At 43.7% G+C, this 13,383-nt stretch overlaps 1 protein-coding gene across 5 annotated transcripts in view; it reads left to right on the forward strand.

Moving 5' to 3' along the window:
* The window catches only part of IFT172 (intraflagellar transport 172), a 154,029-nt gene that overhangs the window by 1,431 nt on the left and 139,215 nt on the right, over nucleotides 1–13,383 (forward strand). For all 5 annotated transcript variants that reach the window (XR_013345524.1, XM_077812218.1, XM_077812220.1 and 2 more), the window contains exons 3-4: nucleotides 3,393–3,505; nucleotides 13,116–13,155. Coding sequence is in view for 4 of the 5 variants with exons in the window: in XM_077812218.1 (XP_077668344.1) it covers nucleotides 3,393–3,505; nucleotides 13,116–13,155 (153 nt within the window). In the remaining variant the exon portion in view is untranslated. The remainder of the gene's footprint in view (nucleotides 1–3,392; nucleotides 3,506–13,115; nucleotides 13,156–13,383) is intronic.

Raw genomic sequence — 13,383 nt, forward strand, 5'->3', positions numbered from 1 at the left:
TTGAATGTTTGCATCAACAATTTTTTTTATATTTTAGCACACACATCAAAACACATTCCCTTTTGAACTCTCAGAGATGATTTTTCAGTCTTTATAATATGATCATAGTGTGTACTGTTTTCAGAGTAACAGCCGTGTTAGTCTGTATTCGCAAAAAGAAAAGGAGTACTTGTGGCACCTTAGAGACTAACCAATTTATTTGAGCATGAGCTTTCGTGAGCTACAGCTCACTTCATCAGATGCATACCGTGGAAACTGCAGCAGACTTTATATATACACAGAGAATATGAAACAATACCTCCTCCCACCCCACTGTCCTGCTAGTAATAGCTTATCTAAAGTAATCTTCAGGTTAGGCCATTTCCAGCACAAATCCAGGTTTTCTCATCCTCCACCCCCCCCCACAAATTCACTCTCCTGCTGGTGATAGCCCATCCAAAGTGACAACTCTTTACACAATGTGCATGATAATCAAGTTAGGCCATTTCCTGCACAAATCCAGGTTCTGTGTATCACTTGGACTTTTCAGAGCTTGAGAAATGGCAGCTTTTCAGTCCTTTTAAATGCTTCACAACTGTGTCAGCAAACAAACAGCCTGGAGATATCTACAGGTAGCTTGCATTTCAGCATAGCTGACTGGTCCTCTTGGTGGCTGGTGAAACAGAGGTCTGTAGCCTGTACCCAAAATGATACAGGGGTTGGATCAGAATATAAAACATCAATTTCATAAGAACATAAGAATGGCCATACTGGGTCAGACCAATGGTCCATCTAGCCCAGTAACTTCTCTTCTGACAGTGACCAGTGCTAGATGATTCAGAGGGAATGAACAGAATAGGGAAATTATCAAGCAGTCCATCCCCTGTCATCCAGTCCAAGCTTCTGGCAGTCAAAAGTTTAGGGACACCCAGAGGATGGGGTTGCGTCTCTGACCATCTTCATAGAATCGTAGGACTGGAAGGGACTTCAAGAGGTCATCTAGTCCAGTCCCCTGCACTCACGGCACAACTAAATATTTTCTAAACCATCCCTGACAGGTGTTTGTCTAACCTGCTCTTATGCCCTGTTTATGATCTATTTAAATAAATAGTATTCTATTATTGTTTAACAGTGCAATTAAAACTGCAATTAATCGTGATTTCTTTTTTTAATCTCACGATTAATCATGATTAATTTTTTTAATCGTTTGACAGCCCTAAAATAAAGTTAAAACCCTACTGGTGCCAAATTAACAAACTATATCAGATTCAAGCAAAGTTTCTCACCATGTGTTTTCAGCAGTCTTACTGACCAAACCCTGTAGGTCAGAACTCCTTCCCGCAGAATCCAGTGAAGGCTTCCTTTGTTGCTTCAGGTGTAGAGAATGCGATGGGAAAGGGAAGAGAGAGGGGTATACTGGGGTGTTCTCCCTTCCTTTTTATAGTTTCAGTCCTTCCATTTGTAAAACATTTCCATCTGGATACCAGGAGACAAAAAGTCTATGCGGAAGTACATTCCCTGCGGCTTTTTCTCATCTATTTGAGCTTCCTGTGTTTCCCCTTCCTGCTTGATGACTCTGTTTACTGCAAATTAAACAGAGCACACATTCCTTTGTTTAGGACAGACCTATTTGCCAGCTTCTGCTTGGGGAGAGCTGTGATTTGGAACATGTTAATAACATCATACTGGAAAATCTTATAACTTCACATAAAATGTTGCCATGCATATTTTGCCAGGACAATAATGACCAGCAAATTATGAGTTTTCAAATGATCCTTCACAAGGCATACTTTGTACAAAGATGATTACAATAGTGTTTAGGGCTTGGACCCAAGGATACATTCTGGTATGACTGTTCTTATATCCAGTGTATGTGCCATCCACCTACCTGTGAGTGTGTATACCTGTGTGTGTGTTTACGGGCTGCCACCGTGAGAGTACATGCACCTGTGCATATCTGAGAGTGCATGCTTTTGTTTGTGGTCTGGCAGTGGTGTTTGGCCATGTGCAGTCGTGGGAGTAAGCTTGTGCTTCTGTGTGCATGAACACAGCAATAGGGAGCCATATCTCTAATTGCCTAGCATGCATCCAGTTAACAACTTGTACAGAGGGAGAAATCAGACTGAGCTAGCAGGTTACCTAATCCTTTAGCTGGCTCTGCTTTGCTGGGGTATCTCACTCACACTGACCCACCCTCATTCCATAGATCCCAAGGCCAGAAGGGACCATTGTGATCATATAGTCTGACCTACTGTATGACACAGGCTATAGAACTAATTCCTAGGATAAAAAGAAAAGGAGTACTTGTGGCACCTTAGAGACTAACCAATTTATTTGAGCATGAGCTTTCGTGAGCTACAGCTCACTTCATCAGATGCATACCGTGGAAACTGCAGCAGACTTTATATATACACAGAGAATATGAAACAATACCTCCTCCCACCCCACTGTCCTGCTGGTAATAGCTTACCTAAAGTAATCTTCAGGTTAGGCCATTTCCAGCACAAATCCAGGTTTTCTCACCCTCCACCTCCCCACACAAATTCACTCTCCTGCTGGTGATAGCTCATCCAAAGTGACAACTCTTTACACAATGTGCATGATAATCAAGTTAGGCCATTTCCTGCACAAATCCAGGTTCTCTCACTCCCTCACCCCCCTCCAAAAACCCACCCCCATACATACATACATACTCTTGTGTAAAGAGTTGTCACTTTGGATGAGCTATCACCAGCAGGAGAGTGAATTTGTGTGGGGGGGTGGAGGGTGAGAAAAACTGGATTTGTGCTGGAAATGGCCTAACCTGATGATTACTTTAGATAAGCTATTACCAGCAGGACAGTGGGGTGGGAGGAGGTATTGTTTCATATTCTCTGTGTATATATAAAGTCTGCTGCAGTTTCCACGGTATGCATCTGATGAAGTGAGCTGTAGTTCACGAAAGCTCATGCTCAAATAAATTGGTTAGTCTCTAAGGTGCCACAAGTACTCCTTTTCTTTTTGCGAATACAGACTAACACGGCTGTTACTCTGAAACCTGAATTCCTAGGATGTAGCTTTTAGAAAAACATCCAATCTTGATTGGAAAATTGTCGGTGATGGAGAATCCCCCATGGCCCTTGGTAAGTTCCAGTGGTTAGTTACTCTCATTAACCTCCCTGCTAGATATTGTATATAGCAGCAATAACCCATAGCCAGGTGCCTGGCAACACTAGATTAGTGTAGTCCATAAGTGCAGGAAGCTCACACCAGGGAGGTGGGATGGGAATGGGATCAGCTTGTACATTGTATGGGTCTTTGCGCTACTGAATAGGTTGACCTGTGGCCCTTACTCTGGGTCTGTCTTGAAGTTCTTTTGGGACATGTTTTATTAACCTCACCCTCGGTCCCTGCTTCTTCCCTTCTCTCCCCAGTATGGCAGGAAGAGCTACATGGTGAAAGGCATGGCGTTCTCTCCTGACTCCACCAAAATCGCCATTGGACAAACAGACAACATCATTTACGTCTACAAGATCGGAGAGGAATGGTGAGGGCCTTGTTATATCATCCCTCTGTGTATGGTGCCATCCCTGTGGTGCCATGCACCTGTGTGTGCGGTGCCTCCTTTCTTCCAGTACCGCAGGCTGCTTTGGAAATGCACAATGTGTTCTTCATGCCTAGGATTTTTGCCCCGGTATTCAGCCAGATCTCATTCGACACTAGCCCTCACCTCCCCTTCAAATCATACCTTACCCAACCCTGAACTGCGGTCCCCCATTACTCTGGTTACATTGAGTGGTTTTGTTGAACAGCATAAAGGTTCTTCAAGTACTACCTGTCAGATCCCTTCTGCAGGTGTGTGCCAGCCAGAGGTCTGGAGGAGCAGGCTATAGGGCCTATGCACACCCTGCCTACTTCTTTGTGCCCTCTGACTTTTGCCGGGTCCTTATAAGGAGTACAGACATGACTGCTTCTCAATTCCTTCTGGGGACAGTTGGGGCAATAGGAATTCAGCTCCCTTTTACAGAAGTTTGGCTTTTCTCAATGTCTGTCGTTCCTATAGTTAGTGTTAGGGATATTGAGCCCCATCAGGCATATTCTTTTGGCTCATGGCTTGCTTGTGCCTTTCCTGCCCCACTGCAGGCCATACTAATGTGGCAGAAGTCAAATTCCTCCACTCTCAAGCTGTGGCCTCCTGCAAATCAAATGTAGGTCACCATATTCTCCTGTGTATGCTGAGGTGAGTGGGGAGTGAGGAAATGGGCAGAATGCACAGCCCCAGTGGACATGGCTGTTTAGAAGGTCAGTGCTGATGCATCCAGGACATATACATCCCCTGCAGTATGGATCTGTAGAGGCCCTTACCTACAAGAACTACAATTGTTATGGGAAGCAACTGTTTTAAAGGCCTGGTCCCCGTCCCGTCCCCCCCATGATGGTCTGTGCCCCCTGTGTGTGGTTCTAGGGAGCTGTTTGGGCTCCACTTTATCCCTCTGCAGGGAGATGTTCCTGCTGCTGCATGAAAGCTCCTACACAAAATGAGAGAATTCTGTGCCTGCTCAGTACCCAGACTCACTGCCCTGAGAACATATAGCAGGGGAGGGGCCCAAACAAGGGCCTGTGTTGCAAGACTGAAATTTATGGAAATAAGTATAAATTAGCAATTTATAAAATAATTTCATAGATTCCAAGGCCAGAAGGTAGCATTGTGATCATTTAATCTTACCTTCCTATATAACATGGACCATGGAACTTCCCCAGAATAATTCCTAGAGCAGAAGTTCTAGAAAAACATCCAGTCTTGATGGAAAAATTGCCTGTGATGGATAATCCACCATGACACTTGGTAAATTGTTCCAGTGGTTAATTACTCTCATTTAAAACTTTAGGCCTTATTTCCTATCTGAATTTGTCTAGCTTCAGCTTCCAACCATTGGATCTTGTTAGATCTTTCTCTGTTAAATTGAAGAACCTATTATCCCTTAACTTGTTCCCTGTTAAGGTAGTAAAACTGACTATAATCAAGGCATCTCTTAACCTTCTCTTTGTTAAAATAAATTGAGCTCCGTGAGTCTGTCACTTTGTGGCATGTTTTCCCATCTTATAACCATTTTTGTGGCTCTTCTCTGAACCCTCTCCATTTTGTCAACGTTCTTGAACTGTGGGCACCAAAACTGGACTCACTATTCCAGAAGCAGTCACATCAGTGCCAAATACAAAGGTAAAATAACTTCTTTATTCCTGCTTGATATTCCCATGTTGATAACACCATCCAAGGGTTGCATTAGCCCTTTTGGGCACACTGGGAGCTCATGTTCAGCTGATTATCCACCTTAAGCCCCCCAAATTTCTTTCAGAGTCATTGCTTCCCAGGATGGAGTCTCCCATCCTATAAGTATGGCCTGGATCCTTTGTTCCTGGATGTATACATTTCATTGTATTGAAATGCATATTGTTTGCTTGCACCCAGCTTCTCAAGTGATTCAGATCGTTCTGTATCAGTGACCTGTCCTCTTCATTGTTTACCACTCCCTCAATTTTTCTGTCATCTGCAGACTTTATCAATGATGATTTTAAGTTTACTTCTAGGTCGTCAATAAAAATGTTATGTGGTGTAGGGCCAAGAACTGACCCTTGTAGGCCCTCAAGAGAAACACTCCCATTTGATGAGGGATCTGGGGGTCACAGTGGGTCACAAGCTAAATATGAGTCAACAGTGGAAAGCTGTTGCAAAAAAAGCGAACATCATTCTGGGATGTATTAGCAGGAGTGTTGTAAGCAAGACATGAGAAGTAATTCTTCCGCTCTACTCTGTGCTCATTAGGCCTCAACTGGAGTATTCTGTCCAGTTCTGGGCGCCACATTTCAGGAAGGATGTGGACAAATAGGAGAAAGTCCAGAGAAGGGCAACAAAAATGATTAAAGGTCTAGAAACCATGACCTATGAGAGAAGATTGAAAAAAATGGGTTGTTTAGTATGGAGAAGAGAAGACTGTGACGGGACATAACAGTTTTCAAGTACATAAAAGGTTGTTACAAGGAGGAGGAAGAAAAATTGCTCTGAGGATAGGACAAGAAGCAATAGGCTTAAATTGTAGCAAGGGCGGTTTAGGATGGAGATTAGGAAAAACTTCCTAACTGTCAGAGTGGTAAAGAGCTGGAATAAATTACCTAAGGAAGTGGTGGAATCTCCGTCATTGGGGATTTTTAAGAGCAGGATGGACAAACACCTGTCAGGGATGGTCTAGATCAGTGGTCCCCAACGCAGTGCCCGCGGGCGCCATGCATTTATGTGCGGATGCCTACTGAGAAGGGAGCACTTCCGCTGGACAACCCGCCGCTGAGGAGCGTGGCCACCAGACAACTAGCCACCAAAATGTCACCCAGAAGCAGCAATGCCAAGAAGCGTCCCTGCCCAAATGCCACTGCTTCTCGGTGGCATTTGGGCGGAGACGCTTCTTGATGTTGCCCCTACTCAGCGGCATTTTGGCAGCTGGTTGTCCGGCACCCGCCACACTCTTCTGGGAACATGAATATGCTATTGCAACAGCAAGGTTGGGGACCACTGGTCTAGAGAATACTTAGTCCTGCCTTGAGTGCAGGGGACTGGACTAGATGACCTCTCAAGGTCCCTTCCAGTTCTGTGATTCTATGATTTACAGTTGAGACCTATCAGTTAGCCAGTTCTTAATCTATTAAATGTGTGCCATGTTAATTTGATCTCTTTCTAGCAGGGTGTATAAAAATCAATGATTTCTTTAAAAAAAAAAAATTTAAAAAATCGGATTTTTTTTATTTAAATCATATTTTTTTTTATAAAATGCTTTTTGAGGAAAAAAACCTATCTAAAGATAGTTTTAATTAGGATATTTTTGAGCTATAATGTATCTCATCATGGAATGGGGAGTATAACTTCTAATTCTATAGTATGAGACAATATATTCATGTAATATTTAAGAAAAGTTTTGTAAATGAGTCAATAGTTCATGGGTTAGGAACCCAATCTTATGGGCTTCCAGCGGCTTCTGTATAGATTATTTGGGTTTAATTTTTCTATCTACCCAATGGGACTCAGTGCTCAGACTAGAAGATAACATCAGAGATGCTTAGTTTTGCAGTTCTCAAACTGTGGATTTCTGTCCTGAGAGATAAAAATGCTTGTTAACAGCAAAAACGTTTTTAAATAAATAAATAATATATAGAAGTCAGAAATAACAGACGTCAACCCTATTGTCCCTCTGCAAATTTGTGTACACAGAGTCAATCCCTTACATCTCTCTAAAAGTGCAAAGTTTCAAAAAGTTCAGTGAATAAGAAGATTGTTGGGGGCGGAATAGATCGGACAAGGAATCATAGAATATCAGGGTTGAAAGGGACCTCAGGAGGTCATCTAGTCCAACCCCCTGCTCAAAGCAGGACTGATCCCCGACTAAATCATCCCAGTCAGGGCTTTGTCAAGCCTGACCTTAAAAACTTCTAGGGAAGAAGATTCCACCACCTCCCTAAGTAACACATTCCAGTGTTTCACCACCCTCATAGTGAAAAAGTTTTTCCTAATATCCAACCTAAATCTCCCCCACTGCAACTTGAGACCATTACTCCTTGTTCTGTCATCTGCTACCTCTGAGAACAGTCTAGAGCTATCCTCTTTGGAACCCCCTTTCAGGTAGTTGAAAGCAGCTATCAAATCCCCCCTCATTCTTCTCTTCTGAAGACTAAACATCTCCAGTTCCCTCAGCCTCTCCACATAAGTCATGTGTTCCAAACCGCTAATCATTTTTGTTGCCCTTCGCTGGACTCTTTCCAATTTTTCCACATCCTTCTTGTAGTGTGGGGCCCAAAACTGGACACAGTACTCCAGATGAGGCCTCATCAATGTCGAATAGAGGGGAGCGATCACGTCCCTCGATCTGCTGGCAATGCCCCTACTTATACATCCCAAAATGCCATTGGCCTTCTTGGCAACAAGAGCACACGGTTGACTCATATCCAACTTCTCGTCCACTGTAACTCCTAGGTCCTTTTCTGCAGAACTGCTGCCGAGCCATTCGGTCCCTAGTCTGTAGCGGTGCATTGGATATTTCCATCCTAACTGCAGGACTCTGCACTTGTCCTTCTTGAACCTCGTCAGATTTCTTTTGGCCCAATCCTCCAATTTGTCTAGGTCCCTCTGTTTCCTATCCCTACCCTCCAGCATATCTACCACTCCTCCCAGTTTAGTGTCATCTGCAAACTTGCTGAGGGTGCAATCCACACCATCCTCCAGATCATTTATGAAGATATTGAACAAAACCAGTCCCAGGACCAACCCTTGGGGCACTCCACATGATACCGGCTGCCAACTAGACATGGAGCCATTGATCACTACCCGTTGAGCCTGACAATCTAGCCAGCTTTCTATCCACCTTATAGTCCATTCATCCAGCCCATACTTTTTTAACTTGCTGGCAAGAATACTGTGGGAGACCGTGTCAAAAGCTTTGCTGAAGTCCAGGAACAACACGTCCACTGCTTTCCCTGCATCCACAGAGCCAGTTATCTCGTCATAGAAGGCAATTAGATTAGTCAGACATGACTTGCCCTTGGTGAATCCATGCTGACTGTTCCTGATCACTTTCCTCTCCTCTAAGTGCTTCAGAATTGATTCCTTGAGGACCTGCTCCATGATTTTTCCAGGGACTGAGGTCAGGCTGACTGGCCTGTAGTTCCCAGGATCCTCCTTCTTCCCTTTTTTAAAGATGGGCACTACATTCGCCTTTTTCCAGTCATCTGGGACCTCCCCCGATCGCCATGAGTTTTCAAAGATAATGGCCAATGGCTCTGCAATCACATCCGCCAGTTCCTTTCGCACTCTCGGATGCAGCGCATCCGGCCCCATGGACTTGTGCTCATCCAGCTTTTCTAAATAGTCCCGAACCACTTCTTTCTCCACAGAGGGCTGGTCACCTCCTCCCCATGCTGTGCTGCCCAGTGCAGCAGTCTGGGAGCTGACCTTGTTCGTGAAGACAGAGGCAAAAAAAGCATTGAGTACATTAGCTTTTTCCACATCCTCTGTCACTAGGTTGCCTCCCTCATTCAGTAAGGGGCCCACATGCTCCTTGACTTTCTTCTTGTTGCTAACATACCTGAAGAAACCCTTCTTGTTACTCTTAACATCTCTTGCTAGCTGCAACCCCAGGTGTGATTTGGCCTTCGTGATTTCACTCCTGCAAGCCCGAGCAACATTTTTATACTCATCCCTGGTCATTGGTCCAATCTTCCACTTCTTGTAAGCTTCTTTTTTGTATTTAAGAGCAGCAAGGATTTCACTGTTAAGCCAAGCTGGTCGCCTGCCATATTTACTATTCTTTCTACATGTCGGGATGGTTTGTCCCTGTAACCTCAATAAGGATTCTTTAAAATACAGCCAGCTCTCCTGGACTCCTTTTCCCCCTCATGTTATTCTCCCAGGGGATCTTGCCCATCAGTTCCCTGAGGGAGTCAAAGTCTGCTTTTCTGAAGTCCAGGGTCTGTATTCTGCTGCTCTCCTTTCTTCCTTGTGTTAGGATCCTGAACTCAACCATTTCATGGTCACTGCCTCCCAGGTTCCCATCCACTTTAGCTTCCCCTTCTAATTCTTCCCAGTTTGTGAGCAGCAGGTCAAGAAGAGCTCAGCCCCTAGTTGTTTCCTCCAGCACTTGCACCAGGAAATTGTCCCCTACATTTTCCAAAAACTTCCTGGATTGCCTGTGCACCGCGGTATTGCTCTCCCAGCAGATATCAGGGTGATTGAAGTCTCCCATGAGAACCAGGGCCTGCGATCTAGTAACTTCTGCGAGTTGCCGGAAAAAAGCCTTGTCCACCTCATCCCCCTAGTCTGGTGGTCTATAGTAGACTCCCACCACGACATCACCCTTGTTGCTCACACTTCTAAACTTAATCCAGAGACTCTCAGGTTTTTCTGCAGTTTCATACTTGAGCTCTGAGCAGTCATACTGCTCCCTTACATACAGTGCAACTCCCCCACCTTTTCTGCCCTTCCTGAACAGCTTATATCCATCTATGACAGTACTCCAGTCATGTGAGTTATCCCACCAAGTCTCTGTTATTCCAATCACATCATAATTCCTTGACTGTGCCAGGACTTCCAGTTCTCCCTGCTTGTTTCCCAGGCTTCATGCATTTCTATATAGGCACTTGAGGTAACCTGCTGATCACCCCTCTTTCTCAGTATGAGGCAGGAGCCCTCTCCTCTCACGCGCTCCTGCTCGTGCCTCCCCCCGGTATCCCACTTACCTCAGGGCTTTGGTCTCCTTCCCCCGGTGAACCTAGTTTAAAGCCCTCCTCACTAGGTAAGCCAGCCTGCTTGCAAGGATGCTTGTCCCTCTCTTCGTTAGGTGGAACCCGTCTCTGCCTAGCACTCCTTCTTGGAACACCATCCCATGGTCAAAGAATCCAAAGCCTTCTCTCCGACACCACCTGCATAGCCATTCGTTGACTTCCACGATTCGACGGTCTCTACCCAGACCTTTTCCTTCCACAGGGAGGATGGACGAGAACACCACTTGCACCTCAAACTCCTTTATCCTTCTTCCCAGAGGATAAAGTAGTCCGCAGTGATCCGCTCAAGGTCATTCTTGGCAGTATCATTGGTGCCCACGTGAAGAAGCAGGAAGGGGTATAAGGAGAAGAAGTCTGGAGGTATATGCGAGAAGGGAGGGACAGGCAGGAGAAACAAAAGTGAAACTGTTTGAGCAGCATATTCCAGAAGTCTTGAGGTCTTTCTGAGTGTAGCCTTCATTGATTTGAGATCTACCATGCCATCCTCTCACTAGAAGGGAAAACCTCTAATGACAGCAGGCCGTAAAAGAGACCCAGTTTGGGACTATTTTAATGAAGTTCCTCTACCTGTGGGTAAAACAGGCATGCGTACAAAATGCAAACGGTGCAACAAAGAAATGCAAGGCCTGATAGCCCGAATGAAACAACTTCATGAGAAGTGCTCCTTCTCAGGAGGAAGCTGCGTTGAAGATGATGAAAGGAACGTGTCTGAACATACAGGATCTTCAGGTTGGTAACAACCAACAAGAATGCACTTTTATGTAGAAATCCATGATTAAATAGAGTCTTCCTGACTAGTGATTTAAATCATGATTTAAATCAAATCCACCCTGCTTTCTAGTTTTTTAATCAGAATGTCTTGTGGTACCAAATCAAATGCCCTTTCGTCAACACTATTACCTTTTTCATATTTTCCAAGAACCTATATTGATTGACATTAATTATGTTACCCTTCTTTAATTCTTTGTTAACTGCTTCCCGTATCAGCCATTTTCAGGGACTGGGAGGTGAGCAGTCGGGTCTAGTGGTTAGAGCATGAGTTGCTGCCAGGAATAGGAATCCAAGGTCAGAGCCAGTATGAGATGCCAGAGCCAGGGGTCAGAGTTGAAGTCAGGAATTTGAGCTGAGGGTCAGAGCTGGGTTACCTGGAGTGAGGCAAGGCAGGAGTAGGGCTGGGAGTGAGGTATGAATGATCACAGCCTTAGCAAATGCTTTGAGCAGCAAGCAAGCTGCTGCTACTGCTGGGCTTAAGAGCAAGCTTGCTGGCTTCCTCAGCCAGTCAAGCAGGTTATTTAGTCAGACAGTCTGGCTCATGCAGCCCAGCTCTGTTCATTAGGCTGTCAGGAGACTCGGGAGGCATAGCTGCAGGGCCTTATTCCTGATATCCACTCCATTACCTTGCCCAAATTGATGACAGACTGACAGGCCTATAATTATCTGGGTCATCCTGTTTACCCTTTTTAAATATTGGCACATTAGCTTTCTTCCAGTCTTCTGGAACCTCCCTGGTGTTCGAAGACTTATTGAAAATCAATATGAATGGTCCAGTGAGCTCCTCGGCCAGCTCTTCTAAAACTTTTGAATTCAAGTTATCTGGACCTGCTGATTTAAAAGTGTCTAGCTTTAGTGGCTGCTGTTTAACATCCTCCTGAGATGCTAGTGGAATGGAAAGTATTTCACCATCATTATATGATATGACTACATCATCTGTTTTCCCCTCAAATACATAATAGAAATATTTACTGAGCACTTCTCCCTTTTCTGCATTATTGATAATTCTACCATTTCCATTGAGTAATGGACCAATACCATTGTCAGGATTCTTTTTCTTCCTAAATATACTTCAGAAACTCCTTATTCTCTTTAACTCTGCTGGCCATAGATTTTTTCTTGTGTCCCTTTGCTTCATCAATTTTCTACAGTTACTAGTTTCTTATTTAAATTCATAATTGTCAACTTCTGCATTCTTCCATTTGTTATATATTATTTTTTAATTTTTATAGTTGCCTTTGCTTCTCCTCTAAAGCAGGTTGGTTTTTTAACCAATACAGCCTTCTCCCTTGATTGTGGTATTTTGGGCATGTAGTAAAGTGTTCTTAAACAATTCCCAATTATCATTCAGATTTTTCGTATTAAATTCTGCAAGCTGATCTGGCTCATCATTGTTTTCAGCCTTGTGAAAAATGGCCTTTTTAAGGCACCAGGCGTATGTACATTACTTCTCTGGACTTTATTCTGTTTGCATTTTATAAATGTGATCAAACCATAATCACTTGCACCTAAGCTACCATTAGCTTTTAACTTTCAGATACCATTAATTTTAATTCTGTGATCAGTTCCTCTGTATGTGTCAAGGCAAGGTCTAATATAGAGTTCCCCCATGTTGGATGCAGCGCTTTCTGAGTTAGGAAATTGTCATCTACTATATTTAGAAATTTCAGTGAATGTTTTCATACTGGTAGCATCAGACCTCCGACATATATCATTCAATTGAAGTCCCCCAGGATGTAAAGAATTAAATGAGGGTGATATAATTAACCCAATCAACATGGGCTTATGGAAAACAGATCCTGTCAACTTTGTCATTTTTTATGAGATTACAAGTTTGGTTGATAAAGATAAGTGTTGATGTAATATACTTTGTCTTCTGTAAAGCATTTCACTTGGTACTGCATGACATTTTGATTAAAAAAACTAAAACAGTATAAAATTAACATATGGCAAAAGTATAAGCAACTGAAAACAGGGTATTATAATGGAAGTGTCAGGCAACCTTACTAATAGGAAGTGTTACCAGCCCTAACTGTAATTATATGTGTGTATTTCTTTTTCTGCAGGGGTGATAAGAAGGTGATCTGCAACAAGTTCATTCAGACGGTAAGTCCCAGCCTCCCTTTCAGCTCCCTTACACTGCAGCGTAAGGGCAAGGCCTACTATAGGTCTTTCCTCTGGCTCTCAGGCGTGATGAGCCAGATTGTCAAAGGTATTTAGCTGTCTAAGGATGCAGATAAGTGCCCAGAGGGACTTTCAAACCCATCTTAAGCACCTATCTGCATCTATAAGTGCCTAATTACTTTTGAAAATCTAGTCCTGTGTGTTTAAGCT

Source organism: Eretmochelys imbricata, chromosome 3 (genome assembly GCF_965152235.1).
Source record: "Eretmochelys imbricata isolate rEreImb1 chromosome 3, rEreImb1.hap1, whole genome shotgun sequence".
NCBI classification, from domain to species: domain Eukaryota; kingdom Metazoa; phylum Chordata; order Testudines; family Cheloniidae; genus Eretmochelys; species Eretmochelys imbricata.